The following is a 21,833-nucleotide window of genomic DNA, read 5'->3' as shown; positions in this document are numbered from 1 at the left end:
TTAGCAGTAGGTCAAAAACATATTTGGTTACTGAGATAAATATCTGTACAGGCGAATGGAATAGAGATAGACCTTAAGAAAACCACAGCTTTCTTTTTTTCTTTTATGGAATTCTGTTCCTTAGTAGCAGAGCACAGATTGTCTTTGCTGGGGGACGTTTGTACTTAGTTTTATTGGTTGCTTTTTGGTTACACATGTGGTTTGTTTATATTGAAATATTGTGCCAGAATCATCTGCCCTCCTGATACAGACCCATGGGAGACATAAGACCAAATTTGGCTTCAAGAACCAGGGGAACAGGCTTAACAAAGGCAGTGTCAGCTCTCGCCCTGGGGCTGGATGACTTGAAGTTGAGAGTAAGGACAGAGAAGGATCTGCGGCTGAAGCTCATATTCACAACCATGAATTTGGTGCCTTTCAGGATCAGTGCCAAGGGATTTAGCTGGCTGGAGGGCTACAGCCGTGTCAGTTCTAGTCACTAAATCCCTCACCTGTGGCATCATGCTTGCTACTCAGTACAATGTTAACAGGAAAAAAAAGTCAATGGCTTCCTATCTGCAGCCCCATGTCATGCTGTGTCATGCTGTGTCATGCTGTCTCCTTCTTCACTCATGCACTGGACATTTATCGAATACCTACTGTGTGCTGAAAGCTGTTATGGACTCTGGACCATAGAGTGAAAAGACAGACACATCCCGTGCCCACATGAAACTCCATTCTAGTGTGAGACAGACAAAAAAACGCAATGAGCCAATTAAAGTACAATGGTTAGTAAGGAGAACAAGGGAGGAAAATTGAGCCAGATAAGGGGAACTAGGGTTTGGGGGGGTGTTTATTTTCCAACAAGTAAGGTAAAAAGGTCATGCGTATTTGTACACATGAGCAGAAACCTGGAGGAAGTAAGGCAGAGATTGTAGGTATGTGGGGAAGTATTTTCAAGGTGGAGCCTACAGGATCTGCTGAAAGATTGAAATTGTGAGGAGAGAGGTCCAGGATGACTCCAAGGATGGAGGCACCAGTTCACTTACTGCAGTAGATAACAAGAATCCACTATCTGGTTACTAGGCTCTCAGTCCAGGAGAGCATTCAATCTAGGAGAGCATCCAAGCAAAATGACAGTGGGTTCATGTAGACCTGTTCCAATAGCTACAGGTTGAGCCCTATTTCTTCTTTCACCCCAAAATGACCAAATCTAAAACAACTGCAATGAAGAGATGAGCAGATGATAAAAGCAAGAACAAAAGAAACATCTTAGTGTGAGTGAGAGTATAATAATACTGAATTATACTCAGTGTTCGAAGTAAGCATGACGGCTGGGCACAGTGGCTCATGCCTTTAATCCCATCATTTTGGGAGGCCGAGGCGGGTGGATCACTTGAGACCAGGAATTTGAGACCAGCCTGTCCACCATGGTGAAACTCTGTCTCTACTAAAAGTACAAAAATTAGCCGAGTGTGGTTGTGCGTGCCTGTAGTCTCAGCTACTCGGGAGGCTGAGGCAGGAGGATCGCTTATCGCTTGAACCCGGGAGACAGAGGTTGCAGTCAGCAGAGATCGTGTCTCTGCTCTCCAACCTGGGTGACAGAGCAAGAGTCTGTTTCAAAAATAAAAATAAATAAATAAATAAATTTAATTAAATAAGTATACACAAAGATTGGTTTGGTCCAGGTTGACAGAGGACTGGTTATGCTCACATGATTTTTTGGACCCTGTAGAATTGATGATATTGACTTTGCTGTGGTGAGATTCTATCCTTGTGTGAGGCGTGCTGTGAAGAAGAGCTCTGTGAAACTCCTCAACCTTGCCATGGTGAGGATACTTGAGTACCTTCTATTGTTAGAGTGTAATATTTCTTAACTTCAGAAGAAAATCTTTTTAGATTTTATATTGGGAACAATTGTTCTTCCAGGTTCCTTGCATGCTTTTAAATTATGTGAATACTTGCATTGTAGGAATTGATCAAATTCTTCTTTTCCTGTTAGAGATTAGGAAGCTGAAATCCAAATTTGTGGCCTACATTCAGTGGGTGTTGAGGACTCACTAGAGTGTAGTTTGGTATCAAACTCTTTATAGATTCCACTTGATGTCCTCATTCCCTCTTATTTCTTCTTGCCAACTTCCAGTTTAGGTTATTTTGCTATTTCTTATGAATATGTATATCATGTCGAATCATTCCTAAAAACAAAAATCAGAAACTAAACGTACATGGGAGGCCAGGTGCAGTGGCTCACACCTGTAATCTCAGCACTTTGGGAGCACGAGGTGGGAGGATCGCCTGAAGCCAGGTGTTGGTGACCAACCTGGGCAACATAGCAAGACCCTACCTATACAAAAATATTTCAAAAATTAGTGAGGAAAAAAAATTGGCCAGGCATGGTGGTGCATGCTGGTAGTCCTAACTACTCAGGAGGCTGAGGTGGAGGATTGCTTGAGCCCAGGAGATGTAGGTATCACTGAGCTGTGATTGTACCACTACATGGTAGCCTGGGTGATACAGTGAGACTCTGTCAAAAAACAAAAACAAAACGAAACAGAAAACCAAGTAAATACAAAATAAATGCACATCAGGCCAGTGCCAACGACTTCCTTGTTTTCTTTACCCGCAATCTAAAATGAATGTTCCCTGGGAGTACACCTTAGGGAGACAGGACCCCTGATGTCTTTGATCACTAATTGTGGTTGAAACTTTAGGAAAGTAAATGAAATGTCAGCTAAACTACTAGGCAGACAGGAGTTTATTCCACATGGGTAGGAAGGCAGCAATCTGTCTAGTTTTGTACGAGCAATTTCCCACTCCAAAATGTTTTATTATTGTGTGACTTTGTGGAAGCCAGTGGAGAGATCTCAACTTGGGAAATCGTTTCTTGATTTCACATCATTTTAAGTTTTAAATGAGGTCTGTCTCTCAGACAAACCCCTGTTATAAATCAGGTAAAACTATGAAATTGAAGACACTTGGCTACCCATTGCTGAGAACATAGCTTTGAAAAAGGATGTCTCTTTAATTTTCCCCAAGTAGTCTTTTTTTTTTTCTATCTATGAGGCAACAGTTTTGTTACTTTGCCAATATCTAGTTAATTTTATTTAACATTTTTCTCCCCAATTCTTCAAGGCCTTAACATATTCAGTTCTCCTTTCAGTGCGTATGGGAGTATTGAACAGTTCTGGGAGGCGATTTGCATTGGTGTTAAGGACGAGGGCATGGGAAGGCCATCTGCTTTTGATCAGGGTGTGTGTTTTGTGGTTTGGGAGGTAAAGGGCCACAGTGGAGCCATCTCCGAGGTCCTAGCATGGGCTGGGCTGGAGCCCTGCTTTCTGTGGCTTGGCCGCCCTCAGCGGCACCAGAGTTCCCAGGGTATTAGGGGATCATACAGGGGGCTGTGTACCCACACATGCCATTGCCTCCCAGGCATCGCTCCCGTCCGGAGACACTGTGTGCTTTCTTTCAGGTGTCAGTGCAGATCAAAGCCATCCAAAGAACATTTGCATGAGAATCTGTAGAATGATTAATTAGCAATGGGCATTAGTAATTTTTCTTTCAAGGCTTTGAAATGTCTTTCATTGATAAACTAGTTCTGTTGAGCCCCGACTCCTTTTCAAAATGTTTTTCACCCAGTACTCCCTCTGTGACTACAAATTGGATTTTTTTTCCCCCTGTCTACACCTCTCCTTTGACTTTGATTCAGCAGTGTGGTCAAAAGGACAGCCTCCTGTGGGCGATAATTCATTCTCATCAGCCCCTGTATCTTTTTTTTTTGAGATAGAGTCTCACTCACTCTGTCGCCTGGGCTGGAGTGCAGTGGCGCTATCTCAGCTCACTGCAACCACCGCCTCCGGGGCTCAAAAGATTCTCCTGCCTCAGCCTCCTGAGTAGCTGGGATTACAGGCATCCACCACCATTGCCAGCTCATTTTTGTATTTCTAGTAGAGATGAGATTTCACCATGTTGGCCAGGCTAGTGTCGAACTCTTGACTTCAAGTGATCCACCCACCTTGGCCTAGCCTGTTTATCTTTTTCAGATGATATTTTATAGTAGGATATCTTCAACCCTCTCTCTTTTTTTGCTGTCCTCTTGAAATGCCTACAGTTGTTCTATTTAACCCATCTTCTGGCTCTGATTTCTGACCATACTGTTCTCATTTACAAATACATATGATTTGACATGTTCAGATTCTGCTCCTGATTATCCAAGAAGGCTTCAGGATGTCCTCAGAAACAGAAAATGGGAAATGCACCAGCAGATGTGTTTATCAGCACATTCCAAAGCAATGGTTTAGCAAGGCTGTTCTGCAGCTGCCTGGAAATGCCAGGAGGGACCCAGGAGAACTGGAACCGCCAGAAAAAGTTGAAGTCTCCAGAGGATTACACTACTTATGGGTCCCCCAGGAAACTATCATAAGCAGTAGACACAAGTAACACTGGGCAAGTCATTGCCAAATATGAAGCCTGTCACTTCTACAGGATTTAGGTGTGTGAGATGCAAGCTTATGTAGTTTTTAAAAAAAGAAAATAGGTTAATTTTGCAAATTTTATAATTTGCGTGTGAACACATTGCCTGAGTCTCTTCCAGTGCCATGGAAGGGGCTCCTACAAGTGAGGGGCCACCTTGAACTTGATTGGCTTCCTGGGAAATTCACTGCAACCCCCAGATTGGGGCTCAGCAGGCTGTTACACCCAGAAGGTGTAGCTCAGAAGTGGATGGGACTTTTTGGAGCACCATTTTGTGCAGGCAAAATTTGAGATGACCGTTACCATTGTTGAGAAATTTTAAATTGGGGAACTTGGACATGTTAAGACTCAGGTTGATGGAATTTTATTATTGTATTCATTCACTGAGTGCCTACTGCTTGTGCAAAGTATTCTTGGGGATACTGATAGAGACAAAGACAAAAGTCTTGTCCTCATGGATATGAGAGGATCATAAGGCGTATGGCAACAAATAAAGCGGAGAAGGAGATGGGAATGGGAATGGTAGGTCCTACCTCTGTGGACCATGTTGATAAGATGGCTCATCGGTGAATCCCTGGGGATGATGGTGGGCTGGCCATGATGAGACATGTCTTCAAGTTCTAGCTTTGTCACTATCAAGATAGAGTGCCCTAGAGATAGTCACATATGTCAACTCCCTGGGTTATAAAATCCTCAGCAGTAAAATTGGGACTCTTCTGGCTCTTACTTGGGGTTAATAAACCCTGACATTTTGTTTTCTCTCAACGCTTCCATCCATACCTGTCTCTCACCATCAAAGAGATGTAGACAATAGATTTGACTTTATATTTTGTGAAACATCTTGGAGGTCAGGACCGGCCCTTTTGTCTGGGCACTAAAGGAATTTGGGTGTCGTTCCTGGGGGAGCAATAGACGCGGGTAGTGAAGCGTGTGTCTAGTGGATTTTCACTTCTTAACACCTTTCTGTATTGGAACCATTTTAATGGAGGCTGATAAAGGAGGTGCTGACTGGGGAGACTGTCTGTCCATTTATTGGTCCTTTATATCAAAGAAAAGGTGTCTAAGTGGCTATTCTCTCTTGGATTCAGTTTTTCTTTACTAAACAGCTAGAGTGCACCTGATGCTGGTAGTGTTCTTTAACATCCCACAGGACTAATCTTTGCATTTAGTGAACAAAGACATCAACAAAATTATAGGAAAATAGAAAGTATATATGTCAAAACTGGCTATTTAATAGCATATCTGGACATTTGGAGATTCATGAAAGCATTGTTAAAATAATATTGTTACTTGATAATAAGTGTAATTTCTATGATATTACTTTTATGAACAATAGTCCAAATATAAAGAACTAAAAATTAACACAAACAATTTTTAACTCCTCAACTTAGATACAGCAATTTTTAAATTAATATCATTATTTTAGACTAGATTTATGGCAAATAGTTATTAGTTTGAATGTTTATTGCATTTTTATGGCATTTACCTGATCCAGTTAAATTTGTTTGCTCAGTCACACAATAATTTCCATGTAATTGTTCTTTTTTTTTTTTTTTTTTTTGAGACGGAGTTTTGCCTTGTCCCCCAGGCTGGAGTACAGTGGTGCAACCCTGCCTCCCAGGATCAAGTGATTTTCCTGCCTCAGCCTCCCGAGTAGCTGGGAAGCTGGGATTACAAGTGCCCACCACCATGCCCAGCTAATTTTTGTATTTTCAGTAAAGATGGGGTTTCACCATGTTGACCAGGCTTGTCTCGAACTCCTGACTTGAGGTGATCCACCTGCCTCAGCCTCCCGAGTAGCTGGGAAGCTGGGATTACAAGCACCCACCACCATGCCCGGCTAATTTTTGTATTTTTAGTAAAGACGGGGTTTCACCATGTTGACCAGGTTTGTCTCAAACTCCTGACTTCAGGTGATCCACCTGCCTCAGCCTCCCAAAGTGCTGGGATTACAGGTGTGAGCAACTACGCCCGGCTAATTGTTCTATTTTAATATATTATATTGGTCTACTTTGGAGGCATATAATTTTTTTTCCACTATGAAGATTAGTTCATCCTGGAAGCATTATTTTAATTGTTTTGTCTATCAATTTATAATATTTGTACAGTTGATCAATTTATGACATTTATACAGTTTATCAATTTATGACATTTATCAATTTATAACACATATGCCATTTAATAAACTCGCTGGATTTCAAATGCTTTGTGGAGATGGGAAGTTCTGATGATATTATTTGCCCCTAATGAGATGCCCAAGCATGTCAGGATGTTGAAATGAGAAATTATTAAAAGGTATAGGTTTAAGATGCTTTTTTGGCTCAAAAGAGTATAATGAGGGAATTTGGGTTATGTAACGATTCATTTCCTCCTCTGTCATTCACCCTAATGAAGTCTCAGGTCTTTTCTTAAGGAGATTGAACATAGGAACTGCGCTTGCTTACTGCTTGTAGCTAAGAGGAAAAATGTCTCTAAAGTAGCTACTAAGCTGACAATATACTCAACTCACTCAAAAGCTAAGAGTTCACTTTTTTTTTTTTACATCAAGATTCCAGAATTACCACAGAAATACGCTTCAAAGCAGTGTGGATTTGTGGGAATTGTTTGAAACCTCTCAAGTTATTTTCAAGTGTTAGTGCGACTTGCTATATATTTTGCTTGCTTTTTTCTGTCATCCTTTGAATTGAGGTGACAGTGAATTGCTTCTCTCCTAGCTTACTTGAGTTAGCCCTTTCTTAGAATTTCCATCTGGATTGTGTTATTGGGAAATCAGTATTGTGGAGATGAGGGTTCTGAGTCATAACCAGAAAGACTTGTTCTGAATACCTTTCCCCATGGTGGTGATGGTTTTGTGCTTATTTACTTATAAGCTTGTACCTTATATCACTGGTTCTCAACCCAGGAACAGTTCTTGTCCCTGGGGGACATTTGGCAATGTTTTGACACATTTTGGGCTTTCACACCTGAGGATGGAAGTACTACTAGTATCGTGTGGGTAGAGGTCAAGGAAGTTGCTAATATCCTCCAATGCACAGAACTGCCCCCCACAACAAAGGCTTATGGATAAGTCCTGCATATCAGTAGCGTGGAGACTGAGACACCCTGCCTATGCAAGGTGAATAGTACATTTCTGCCTTTGATGGTGGAACAAAGCGTTCTATGCTCATGACAAATTGTTCCCTAGACAAGGATCGAACCCTCCACCTCGATCTCATTGGTAGCATGCAAATGCCCTGTGAAATCTTCTTTTTTTTTTTTTTCTTTGAGACAGGGTCGCACTCCATAGCCCAGGGTGGAGTGCAGTGGTACGATCTCGGCTCACTACAACCTCCACCTCCTGGGTTCAAGCAATCCTCCTGCTTCAGCCTCCCAAGTAGGTGGGATTACAGGTGTGCACCACCACGCCCAGCTAATTTTTGTATTTTCAATAGAGGTGGGGTTTCATCATGTTGGCCAAGCTGGTCTTGAACTCCTGACCTCAAAGCGATCCACCCGCCTCAGTCTCCCAAAGTGCTGGGGTTACAGACGTGAGCCACCATGCCTGGCCAGAAATCTTCTTTTGAAATAGGATTTTATTCTCAAGGCTTCCACCTTTTGGTGGGGAAGGGGGGTTAGCCTTTACTTATAATTGTAATCTACAAAAGATATGAAGCTTTCTATTGTAGCCATGAAAAGATGAAAAATGAGTGCTAGCGTTCACATTTATTTTCATGCTGAGAAATACAGTATCACTTCAATGTAGCAATTCTCAAAGGACTTTAAAGGCCTAGCCATGGTTTCCAAAATCAGTAGGCCCACAAAATCCTACTTTATCTGCCTACTACAGGTGGTGGCTACTACAGGTGATGGCATGCCTATTACAGGTGGTGGCACACACAGGTAGTCCCAGCTCCTCAGGAGGCTGAGATGGGAGAATCACTTGAGCCTGGCAGGTCAAGGCTGCAGTGAGCTGAGATCGTGCCACTGAACTCCAGCCTGAGTGACAGGAGTAAAACCATGTCTCAAATAAAGATGTCTTCCTTGACTGTCCTATGTTTATTGCCCTGTTGCTAGACTCACCATCTTTCCTTTCGCTCTTTATTATTAACCTAAAAGAATAAAACTGGCCCAGCACGGTGGCTCACGCCTGTAATCCCACCACTTTGGGAGGCTGAGGGAGGTGGATCACCTGAGGTCAGGAGTTCAATACCAGCCTGGCCAACATGGTGAAACTGTGTCTCTACAAAAATAAAAAAAATTACCTGGACATGATGACAGGTGCCTGTAATCCCAGCTACTCAGGAGGCTGAGGTGAGGTGGGAGAACTGCTTGAGCCTGGGAGGCAGAGGTTTCAGTGAGCTGAGATCGCACTACTGCACTCCAGCCTGGGCGACAGAGTGAGACTCCGTCTCAACAACAACAAAAAAGAATAAAACTATGGTAGACACCTTGTGTCATATTGCTCAACTTTTCTCCCCTAGGCAAAATTTCTCATAAGGGTAAATGCTTAGATATACTTAGATATATATTCTTATCTCGTTTGGAAAAATAAATTTTGGGGAGTTTGAAAACAAGCTATCATCCTTCCAGAATCAGATGGAAGGATCTTTCTGGGAATCCACTATGTAGAGAAACTCACATTGTTCATTTGCTGTGCAAGGGGTAGACTGGTTTGGTAGATTTGCCAATATCGGGTGGTATGTGTGAGCACATGGCTTTGGGATCAAGGCTGTCGACAAAGCTGAAATTTTGTTACAGACATTTCTCATAAAGTGTCATAGCCACCAGTCTTCTTATCTACCAAGATTATTTCGCCCTGAAGGATTCAGTGGAATTTTAGTCATGGAGTTTCCAATCTTCTTAGACAAGTTTATTACTAAGGAATTCATCTGTATATAACACTCCCCACCCCACCCCACCCCCTGAAAATCTTCTTGTATCAAAGGAAAGACATGAAAAACTGTATTGGGTGGACCCAGTTGTGTGGACTCAGACAGGGTTTGAGCTCACATTTCTTCACTTAGAAGTGAAAGTTGGGCTTCAAAATATATTGAAACAGGACAGGTGCGGTGGCTTGCACCTTTAATAACAGTACTTTGGGAGTTGGAGGCAGGCAGATTGCTTGAGCCCAGGAGTTTGAGATCAGCTGTGCAATGTGGTGAACCCTCATCTCTACCACAAGTACAAAAAAAATTAGCCGGGCATGGTGGCCTGCACCTGTAGTCTCAGTTCCTCAAAAGCTGAGGTGGGCGAATCGCTTGAGCCTGGGAAGTTGAGGCTGCAGTGAGCCAAGATAGCACCACTGAACTCCAGCATGGGCGACAGGAGTGAAACCCTGTCTCGAAACAAAACTAAACTAAACTAAAATAAATGGAAACAACAGCAACAACAACAAAGCTTAAAGAGAACACATTCGAAAGAGTGGAGAAAAATGAAGAGGGGAAGTAATAGTAAAAACACAAAGTCCAGACAGGTAAATCTACTGCTATGTAGGATGTTTACTGAAATTAGGTTGACTGAAAGGTGCATGTGTTTTGAGCATGGGGTCTGAGGGGCCACATGAGAAATATTTCTTCAGAAAGGTGAAGTTGAGAATCTTTGTCAATTCACATTCTGCCGACACCTGCAGAAAACTCTTTGCTTCCTCTTTCTGCTGAGACATGGCCATTTCCCCTCCTGCTGGACAACACAATGCCTGGACTCCCTTCATCGATGTTGCACTCAGCTCCCAGCTTCACCTCTGCCTCAGTGCTTCTCCCTGGAGGAACTTTGAGCTGCCTATTGAGGGGCATGTGTTTGCAGCTGAGTTCTTTTACAGTGAAAGCATTGCATTTTGAAATTACACATGGGAAACCCATCTAATATAATGTTAAGGTTTGTAAACCAATAAGTATTGGAGACAGGTCTTAATCAATGTAGAGGTTTATTTTGCCAAAGTTAAGGACCGTGGCCTATGACATGGCCTCAGGTGATCCTGAGAACATGTGCCCAAGGTGGCTGGGTTGCAGCTTCTCAATACATTTTAGGGAAAAAAGTTACAAGCAAAGATGTAAATGAATACATGGAAGATATACATTGGTTCAGCCTGAAAGGGCAGAACATTTCGAAGCAGAGGGCTTCCAGGTCATAGGTGGGTTCAAAGATTTCCTGATGGGCAATTGGTTGAAAGAGTTAAGCTCTGCCTGAAATGTTGAAGTCAGCAGAAAGAAATGCTTGAATTAAGGTAAGGACAGTGGGGTTAAAGAAGCCGAAGTTCTTGTCATGTAGGTGAAGCCTCCAGGTAGCTGGCTTCAGAGAGAATAGATGGTAAATACCTTTTATTGGACCTTAAAAGGTGTCAGATTCTCTGGAAAAGAACTAATAAGGGAAGGAGATTCTCTACAGAATGCAAATTTTCCCCACAAGAGATGGCTTTAGGCAAGGCTATTCCAGAATATGTCAAAGAAATATATTTTGAGGTAAAATACTTTTATTTTTTTCAAGGCCTGCTATCTGTCATGTGATACCATACTAGGGTCAGGCTGGAGTTGCGTATCTTATTGCTACAAAGAGTCTGTTTTGTCAGTCTTAAGATCCTCATGCTAATATGAATTCTGCTCAGTTGTGCTTAAACTCCAAAGGAAGGAGGCATGTCTGTCCCCTCTTTCCTGTCATGACTTGAGCTAATTTTTCAGGTTTATCTGGGACCCCTTGGCTAAGGTGGGGTCCACTGAGCTGGTGGAGGCTTTGAACTTTATTATTATTTTTACTTTACAAGCTGAATGGTCCTCCGCATAACGGTATTTTCATCAAGCTAAATCTTAAACACAAGTATGTCCATCAAAAGAGTCAAACTCTGTAAAATATTTGAAGAGATTTATTCTGAGTCAAGTATGAGTGACCATGGCCCATGACACAGCCCTCAGGAGGTCCTGAGAATATGTGCCTAAGGTGGTCGGGGTGCAGCTTGATTTTATACATTTTAGGGAGGCATGAGATATCAATCAAATACATTTAAGAAATACATTGGTTTGGTTCAGAAAGGCGGAACAACTCGAATCGGAGGCGGGGTTGGGGGGTGGGTGGTGGCACTTCTAGGCTATAGGTAAATTTAAACATTTTCTGATTGACAATTGGTTGAGTTTTTGTCTAAAGACCTGGAATCAATGGAAAGGAAATGTTCAGGTTAAGATAAAAGATTGAGGAGACCAAAGTTCTTCTGAAGTCTCACAGTGGCTGCTGTTAGAAACAATAGATGACAAATGTTTCCTATTCAGACCCTTTAAAAGGTGGTAGACTGGAAGGAAAAGGTCTAGCTATGTTAATAGGGATTCTTTACAGACATGTATTTTCCCTCACAAAGGATGGCTTGCAGGGCCATTTCAAAATGTAACAAAAAACGTATTTTGGGGGTAAAATATTTTGATTTTCTTCCTTGTCTCGTAATGTTATGCCAGAGTCAGGTTGGAAAATAAGTCACGATATATAGAGTTAAATAAAGCCCATCTAATGAGAACTTATGGTTTGTAGGGCATGACTCCCTAGAGCCCTTAGGTAGGAATTTGGACAACATGAAAGAATCAGAGCTTAGTCCTCAAATAGAATGGAACAATAGCTTAACACAAAATGAAAGGGCCCAATTTATTAATGCAACACATGATTTGTACTGAAAATTTTAGTCACCAGTATCTTTAAATGATACATTATTTTGTTAAATTGACGTTTAAGAAGGGCAGATGATTCTGAGTTGCAAACACTTCTATTTTATTCAATAAAGACCTTCTCTATATGCATTATTAGGAGTTCATTTGAGTGCCAATTCTTGCATTGGTATGTCTCTAAGTTTTTAATTTTTCAAATGGTCATTTTCCTCTAGGTCATCAACACCCAGAAAAAAATGTGTTTCAATTGTCTCATAAAGCTTAAGATAATGTAATTGCTGTCTAACATTTTCTAGAATTATTGCTTTTGAATGGTTATGTTGCATGAGAAATTATTATTCAAAAATTAACACGAAAGAGGAGACATTGAAAGTTCTTTATAAAGTTTCCCATTTTTATGTGTTCAGGATCTATTCTCAGACTTCATGTAATTCAGCCTGCATCAGGATCACCTGGGGTGCCTATGGATGCATTTTTCTGGCTGCGACTTCACACCTACTCAATCCTAATCTTGGTGGAGTGTGGGAGAGAGGAGGACCAAACCCACACTTTAAGAGACACCGATCCACATGCTTAGTCCATTGAATGGAATAGACATGTTTGACAATATCAATCTATTCAAAATGGGATAGTTGAAGATCACTGAATTTTTAACTTACAATCTATTTGGCAGGAAAAGTCAGTACATTTTAAATCATTGTTCAATATAAATTACATATATATATACTGGTGAATTTAGAAACTTCTTCTTTTTTGCCTAATAGCATTCTTGAAATATAATTCACATGCTGTACAATTTAGTCGTTTAAACAGTTCATTGGTTTTTCATGTATTTGTAGTCTTGCAATTATCAGCAGAATTGTAGAATATTTTTATCACTACCCCCAGAAAAATCCCATAGCCATTGGCAGTCACTCCCATTTCCCTCCAATTCCTTCAGTCCTACATATCCACTAATGTATTTTCTTTCCCTTCATAGATTGACTCATTCTAGACATTTCATATAAATGATGGAATCATACAGCATGTGATCTTTTTATCTGGCTTTTTATTTTACTTAGCATAATATTGTAAAGGCCCATTGATGTTGTAGCATGCTTTAGTATTCCATTTCTTTTCATTGCCAAATAATATTTCCATGTATTCTTTTTCCATTTTATTTATTCTTTCATTCGTCAGTAATTATTTATGAAATTTGTTTCCACTTTTTGGCTATTATGAATAATGCTGTAAGGAACATTTGTGTACAAGTCTTAATGGTATAGATAGAATTGTAAATATGTTGTATTTATTTTATTGTGAGATTTTATACATAAAACTTTCCTAATTTACTCTAGAATTACATTACAATCTTAAAATAAACTCTGTATTTCTTCCTTTGCCCCTATTGCAAACCCCCGACCTAATAAAATAAAATCCCTGACAAAAGGAAAACAAAACAAAAAAAACCGCGCAGAATGGATGCCTATCTAGAACTCTAAGCATTAACCTTAAATCAATTTTCGGGGAATTTTGATGAATGCTTTTTAGAAAAGATGAGCAGACTACCTAAACACCACACAATTTAAAATCATTGCCTTGGAATGACATTTACTTTCATGGGCCGAACTGACAATGGTGTGTATTTAGTACTTGACATAATATTCCCATGGGCTTTAAGAAATCCATGAGGACTTCCAATAAGATAGTCTTTGTATTTGTGTGTGTATGCACACCAGTGTAATTTGCATTTCCATCTCCTGATGCGCAGGTCTTGAATTTGTGTGTGTGTGATATTTGTAATGGAGCAATGGTGACAATTGTTAAAGAAGCTGATTCTCCAATGGGTACTATTTTTCTTTTTAAAATATTGATGGAATATCATCCACTTTGCTGAAGAAAAAAGGGATCACAGAAATAATGGTTTAATGAGAAGATGAATGTGAGGAATGCTATTTGATATCATGTGATACCTCCTTTTCCCGCTTTCTGCACATCTGATTATTCCCTCCTTTACCAAGGGTGAGCTAGATAGTTGGCAATTTATGCCTTTGTTTCTTTGTGCTGTGTGTATGTGCATGCATGTGTGTGTCTGTCTGCATCTGATGATTTTTTTTTTTTTTTGAGACGGAGTCTCGCTGTGTCGCCCAGGCTGGAGTGCAGTGGCATGATTGCGGCTCACTACAGCCTCCGCCTCCTGGGTTCAAGCGATTCTCCTGCCTCAGCCTCCTGAGTAGCTGGGACTACAGGTGCACACCACCACACCTGGCTAATTTTGTATTTTTAGTAGAGATGGGGTTTCACCATGTTGGCTAGGATGGTCTCGATCTCCTGACCTCATGATCCACCCGCTTTGGCCTTCCAAAGTGCTGAGATTACAGGCATGAGCCACTGTGCCTGGCCGCATCTGAGGATTTTTACAATGACTCTTCAGATTCATGAAGTATGTTATTTTTTATTACTTTCTCCCCTGTGATATTCCTTACTCTTCTGGATACTCCATATGTCTGACTGACCTACTTATTTCTTATTTATCATTTCCTACTAATTTTCTCATAATTTTAAAAGGCTTATTCTTCTTGCATATAGGCTGACATGAGGAAGTAAGTATCTGTTCTTAGAGAATGACACAGGGAACCAAGTAAAATTCTGTTTTCTGAGAAAATATTGATATGTAGGTTTTAATTATATTAGAAAACCAACTCTACTTTTGAACTACTGACTTTGGTCATATTCAGTGGTTTGAGTTTTTAGGGAACAATCCCCACACACTGGTTTCTTTCCAGAGTAGAAATTGCATCTATGACTTGTAGAAATAATTAATATTAATCATGTCTTATAAAGCTTTTCTACATAAAGGCTTTCTTTAAATAGAATGAGCTCTTTATTGGCCTTGACTAGCAAATGTCTCCCAATTATAGCAACAGGGTTTCTGTATTGAGAAGAATAAATTTTAAAATTCTATGATTATATTACAACAGAAAAAAAAAAAGAAATGCAATCTTTCTAACACTTTGTTTTTGTACAGGTTCATTTTCTTTATAAAAAGTCTGAGCAAGAAAGGGTCTTGCTTTGTTTTTTCTCTTTAGAGCAACAAGTGAGGCCTCAGCTTATAAGAAAGGAAAAGCTCCCTGTCTCACGGCTCAGTCGAATTGATTCGGTGGGGCCATCAGTGTGGTAGGCAGTGGATTTACATTGGCCTCATAGTCTGTCAAGCGGCAGAAGGGAATTTGCTTGCCACTGTGAAGGTGGTTTTCTGAATCTGTCTCCTCTTCCCGCTTGCCTTCCTCTCCCTCCCCCTTGTTAGGAAGATCATGGAGTGAAGACAAACAGATGCCTGCTGCCAAAATGCGCTACTTAACCTGACCCTCAACCAGGCCCACAAAGGAGGGCTTTGAGATCCCCAGCGAGGCAGCCCCTGCATTTTATCACGCCGTGAAATTTGGAGTGAAAGCCCCATGCCTCTGGCTGTTTAGCCATGAGGGATATGGTGATGATGGTGCCCGGAGGGAATTGGGAAGCCAGCGAGAAAAAACACAAAGTAACAGCAGGGACAAAGGCGGCCTCCCCCCACTGCCCTGCTTTGATTGTTAGGTGGTCTATAAACTCCGAGAAATAGAGGGCCTAGGGCACAAGAGCATTTTGTTGTCACTGGTTCATTTAGTCTTCTGGGTGGGGATGTGGTGGAGGCAGTGATCAGGAAGGAGTCTTTTCTGAGCTGGAGGGGTCACTGATTTTGCTCATTAACAAAGAGCGACAGCAAGTGCATTTCCCAAAGAAAGAGAGAGAAGCTTATCACTTTATGGGAAGGACTTGCCTTATCTGACACATGTGTAATCTCCAAAAATATTTAGTACACTCTATTTCCAACAGAAGATGCCATTCTGATATTTTTGGCTTGCATTCTCTTTGTAATATAGTCTTTGCATGTTAGTCCATCACATTTCCTGTTGAAAATGAGTAAGTTGGATGTGAGTTTCTTGTTTTTCTATAAACGTGAAGACATTTCTATTATATTAAAGAAGCAGAAGAGAAGCATTCTATAAATTATAAACGTGCATTCAGTGACAATAGAAATAAAGCAAGTCTGTTTCTTCTTGGTCAAGTGAGGGTACATTAGCAGCAGCATCTTGGTGAAACAGTTTTCTGAGGATACAGGGTATTTAAGTTACTCTTATGAATTGATACATGTATAACAATCTGAATGAGTTGGGAAGAAACTAATAAAACTTGGAAAACAGTATCTTTTTACTCTTCCTTCTGTGTGTTCTTGTCCAGTTAAACTGTTACATATAGCGGCATTAAATTACATGAAGCTGCCTATTCAAATTTGTGGGATTTGTACACTTTATTTTAAATCTCCAAAATGATTTCATGTGTGAGTGAGATTCTTTTTAAGCTCCCCCCAAGTGGAAGAAAGCAGGCATTAATGGCATCATCTATGTCATAATTATCACATGTCTGTTATAATAAGGATGTTCTTATATAAGTTATGTTCAGGTGCATTAGAATTTCACTTAGGGAATCTTTTTTTTTTTTCCTTTTTATTTGAGACAGAGTCTCACTCTGTTGCCCAGGCTGGAGTGCAGTGGCGCCATCTCAGCTCACTGCAACTTCTGCCTCCCAGGTTCAAGCGATTCTCCTGCCTCAACCTCCTGAGTAGCTGGGATTACAGGCGCAAGTCACCATGCGCGGCTAATTTTTGTATTTTTAGTAGGGATGGGGTTTTATCATGTTGGTCAGGCTGACCTCGCACTCCTGACCTCGTGATCCGCCCACCTCAGCCTCCCAAAGTGCTGGGATTACAGTTGTGAGCCACCGGGCCCGGCTAGCACTTAGAGAATCTTATCATTTGATAAAGCAGACCTTTGAGTGCTGTCTTTTTGGGGTAATTACATTACTAGTTTTACCAATGGTATGCATGCTTTTGGAAAAGAAAGGAAAGCTAGGTTCTTTCTCTCTGATAAAGGAAACGTACATTTCTTCAATAAGAGTCATTTTCTTTTCTTTGTTCTACTGGTCTACATAAAGCCTGCTATACTTCTAAAATATATCCAGCAGTCGCTGTAAGCATTGCTAAGATCCAAGCTCCCACTTGCCCCAAAGCTAAAGTTGACTCTGAATAGCCTGTGAATTGTAGATCATTTGTCTTCATCTCAGAACACAGCAGAAACCTGTGGAGTGCCTCTAGCTTGCTGAAATTCACTGTTTTATTTACATGCTTAAAAAGATCAAATCTATCTGGAACATACTCTTCTCTCATCCCACCTGCTTTTGCCTGGTTAATCCTACTCATTTTTTTTTTCTCTGTCTACACATATCCCTTTGCCCAGGGAATTTTGCATAGTTGTCACTTGGGTTAGGTTCTCCCCATCTGTACTTCTGTACACCTTTGTCTCATGGCTTTGAGCCCACTGTACTGTAATGGCTAAATTTTGTTCTCCATCATACTCTAAGGTCAAAGCATGCAGACTGTGTTTGATGCATCCATGTGCCCCCAATATCTCTTGGATGGCCCAACACATAAATGTGAATCAATAAATACATATGCAGAGAAGGTAGAGAGGGAGGTTACAAAGTAAAGGGAGACTCTTGTAAGATTAGAAATGAATATTGGTGACACAATAGATAATCAGAAAAGCTGTGGCTACATTCTTTGCATTTTTGATGTCACAAGAGTTAAAAAATTTCAGTTCACACGTATCATCTTAGTTGCTTGCATCAGGTAGTGTCAGTGAAGAGAACAAACTACTCCAGGTGCATAAACTGGAACGAACTTAATACAAGAGATTAGATGCTTCTAAAATGATTAGAGGTGTTGAAGGAATGGACTCTAGGCTCAGCCTCCAGAAATGACTCTCAAACAATAGAGAGCTGACTCTCCTGCTTGCTCTGAGCCCTCTCTGGAGTAACAATGTGGGAGTCAAGAGCTGTCCCCGATGAAGCCTCTACAGATACCCAGGAAGCTGGAGAATGAAGACTTGAAGACTGCAGCAGGAAACCTTCACACTTCCACAAGGTTCTAAACCATAGAAATAGTGACCAAGGCACAAAGAAGAAAATACCTTCTGTTTTCTTTTTGCCTTCAAATGCTGCATAAATATATTGATAAGCATAACCTAATTGAATTCAGAATTTTAGTGGCATGATCATCTGGGAAATGTAGCTTCTACTTCCTCTTCCACTAGAAGGTGGGTGTGATGGAAGTTGAATGCATACTTTTGTATTTTCCTTTTAACTTTCTCAGTTTCTTCTCTCCAATATGGTAGCCACCAGCCACATATAGCTTTACAGATTTAAATTTATTAAAATTAAATATTTCATCTTTCAGTCTCATTGGCCACATTTCAAGTACTCAATAGCCCCATGTGGCTGCTGGTTGCCATATTGTACGGTGTATATACAGAACAATTCCATTCTTGCATTATGTTGGACACCACTGCTCTAGATAATGTGAGCTACTCTTTTTTTCTTTTTTCTGCGTTTTTTTTTGGTTCAGCAGAGCAACTGATGAATGAATAGGTAAAGGGGTTATGAAGGTAAGCTTAGAGTTAATCAAAACAGTGTTCAGTTAGCTAAGTTGTAAAATGCAAAACAACAAGAGGAGGAGACATCTTTGGTTGAGTCCTTAAATGTGTATTTCAGTCAAGGGGATAATAAGGGAAAACAAGCAAAAGAAATGGACATTTGCATTGCCCACAGTATGAAGGAGGTGCTTCTAAACCCAGTGCAAAGTCTCTTGAAAGACTGCAATAATTTAACAAACCCTCATGATCAAAACTTACTGAGTTAGTGTTTGCTGCTCGTTTTGGTTGGGTTCACAAATAGCTTTCATTGTTATTGTATTATGATGGAATTCCACTGGCCACAAGAACTTCAACATCACTCTTTTTGGGGTGAAGAGAGAATAAAATTAATATGAAAGTGAGGTTGTACACATTTCAAGTTTGGGTTAAAGGCCAGACAGGTTCTATTATAAATGGAGTTTTCCATCCATAACTAACATACGTTCTCCACCATGGTGTTTCCTTTTAAGCATCGGAAAAGTTATGAATATGATGTCTAACTCATTAATCTGGAGCAGACCTACCACATAATGCCAAATTGAATGGGTTTGCTCAGGGATGCACTAATGTCTTAGAGGAGCTTTCATGCTGACAAAGCTGGGGTGATTTGATCTGGCAAGGGAGACAGGAAACATGAAAGTCCCCATGAGATTTGGCTCCCTGGTCTTTTCAAGAGCACACCATGCCTTCCTTGAGTTTGACATATCAGACAGCTGAGCCACACAGATAGATATTAAGCTGTCAGTGTTACAAGCTCCTTCTATCAGAAGAGGATTAGTGTTGACACTGTTGCTGATTGGTCTCACTGCACAGACATGCTTCATTTTAGGTTCTCTCTTAGAACCTACTATAATCACTCACCTCTCAGACAAAGAGATGCATTTCTTGGAAACAATAAGCCAACAGCATATAGTTACCCATGACCTTCTTATATATTACTGATATAAACAATCTTGTTAAGCAAGAAGCAGATATTATAAATAAGACAGGCCTTTAAGTAGCTCTGTGAGATTTAACATAGGGACAAAGAGCAAAATCCCATTCGTCCTGTGATGTGTGCCGCATTTTATAAGGTCATTAGCACAGGAAAAAAGGACACCAGGCCACCCAACTTGGGAATACGATTGACATGGTTCTCCAGAACTACCAATCACATGTTTTCTTAGGAGATGTGTGTTGTCAAGAAAATGTGTAGAAAAAATATATATATGGAGATAAGGATCAGAGCTAGATGTGCGTAAGCTTTTAAACATAGCACCAAGTGAGGGAAATCCTAATCTCCATTCAGCTTGTCACAGAGGAGTTTTTTTTTTAACCTTGCAGCACAGTGATGTCAGAATCATGCTGTGCAGATTCAATTCTGACTTTCACTGGGGAGACGGGCCTGGCTGTTTAAGCCCTTGGAATGCTGTGACTGGTGATTCCAGTTAAGTTACGCAAAATCTGATCTAATGAACACTTGAGATTCTGGACGCACAACATGGGTCCTCTTAATTCAGCCTGCAAAAGCTTGCTAATGGCTCTGCCAGGATTCTTGAGTTATTTTGATTACCTGGGGGTCAGTATTGGAGAAAGCTGAGCAGTGGATTTGATAGTCTGCCAAAGGATATATACTACAGATGTCCTATAATCAGATTATAATTTAAAAAATTGTGTGTGTGACACTTTCTGGGTTGGAAATTACATGTACAGATAATATTTTCTAGCCCTCACTGATTTTTTAGCACTTTGATTAAATATGCACTTTTATTTTCACACAGAAAAAGCTGTCTTGTTATGTATATCATTTTATTAAGTTGTCCGTGCGCCAGTAAATTTCCCACTGAGGGTGAGTTTTTTGTGTCTTTAGGAAAATGTTCATGTGAGGATGTAAGCTTCCTCCTGCGAGGAAAGGACACCTACCCCTCCTTTACTGCTCTGTCTTGGCAAAGCACCAACATCAGTTTTCCTTCATTGGCCTTTTAATAAACACAGACTGATTCTGCTGATTTTAGAATTCATGTATGAACGTAGCCAGGGAGTGAATGTACTACTGAAAGCTAATACACATGCCAAGCAGTAGTTTGCAACTGCAAAAGAAGTAGGTTTTGTCCATCTCCTATCTTCCTTGCGAGAAACATTTTGCTTGGATGTTGTAAGAAGGATTTATTTAGTATAAAGGAGAGAGGGACAAAGTGGGTCCAAAAGGCAAATTGGACCACAGTGCCGAGTGACCTCATTTCCTGTGTTTTGTATTTAGAGGTGATGGCAGAGAGGAAGGACAATTGGGATCCTTACAGAGTCACCCTGGAGCTTACCTGCGACTTCCAAGATGACTGAGGCTATGCTGGGTCCTCTACTTTAGGGTTTCCGAGGCTGTGGTTAAACCACCAGTCTGTACAGCCTATTAGAACTGACTTTATAGAGCCTAAAAGATTCTAGGTTTTGTCTCTTTCTTCTTGAACAGTTGCTTGGGAAGACATATTATCTAGTTGGTATGAGGTTTCAGATCTGAAGCATTTGTCTTTAAATCTGTTTATTCCTATAAACCCATTGATAGGAACTTAAATTTTTTAATACTCTTTGCCTGTATATTTATATCCATGATAGCTTTTTAATAATGCCAGCTAGAGAAAACTTGTGATTTGAGATTTTAAATAATTTTAAGATTATTTTATGAATTTATTTTAAATTTTAACTTTAAAAAACACACTTAAGAAAGTTATGAGAACACTGCAAAGAACTTCCATATACTTTTCATGTAAATCAGGGTATTGCAAGCTCTCTGTCAAAGATTCGTAAATATTCTTTGCTGGCTTGGTCTTCTGTTGCAACTACTTGTCTCTGCTGCTGTAGTGCAAAAGCAGCCACAGGCAGTATGCCAATGAACAGGCATAGCTCTGTTCCAAACAAACTTTATTTACAAAAACAAGAGGTGGGCCACATTTGGTCCCTGGTTTCTAGTTGCTTGACCCAGTCTAGACTTAGCAGTCGTTTTTCCTTTTCTTTTTGGCCGTATTTGCTTCATCATATTCTCTCTCTCTGCATATACACAAATGTATAACATATACATATAGACTATGTGTATATATACACACACATACACTTGTAATGACTTTTTTCCAACCATTTGAAAAGAAGATGCAGCCATCATGATTCTTTACCTCCAAGTAATTAAGCATGCACTTCTTAAGAACAAGTGCATTCTCTTAGTAACTACTAAGAGAATGGAATTATCAAA

General features: G+C 40.4%; 1 protein-coding gene across 1 annotated transcript in view; it reads left to right on the top strand.

The window, feature by feature from the left end:
• The first annotated feature begins 254 nt into the window (after positions 1-254).
• KAL1 (Kallmann syndrome 1 sequence) overlaps positions 255-21,833 on the top strand; it is a 145,272-nt gene continuing 123,693 nt past the window's right edge. The window contains exon 1 of the mRNA XM_011957514.1: positions 255-464. Coding sequence (XP_011812904.1) covers positions 255-464 — 210 coding nt within the window. The remainder of the gene's footprint in view (positions 465-21,833) is intronic.

Source organism: Colobus angolensis, unplaced genomic scaffold (genome assembly GCF_000951035.1).
Source record: "Colobus angolensis palliatus isolate OR3802 unplaced genomic scaffold, Cang.pa_1.0 Scaffold444, whole genome shotgun sequence".
NCBI lineage: Eukaryota > Metazoa > Chordata > Mammalia > Primates > Cercopithecidae > Colobus > Colobus angolensis.
The sequence above is the reverse complement of the archived record's forward strand: the minus strand, read 5'-3'. Positions and strand labels throughout refer to the sequence as shown.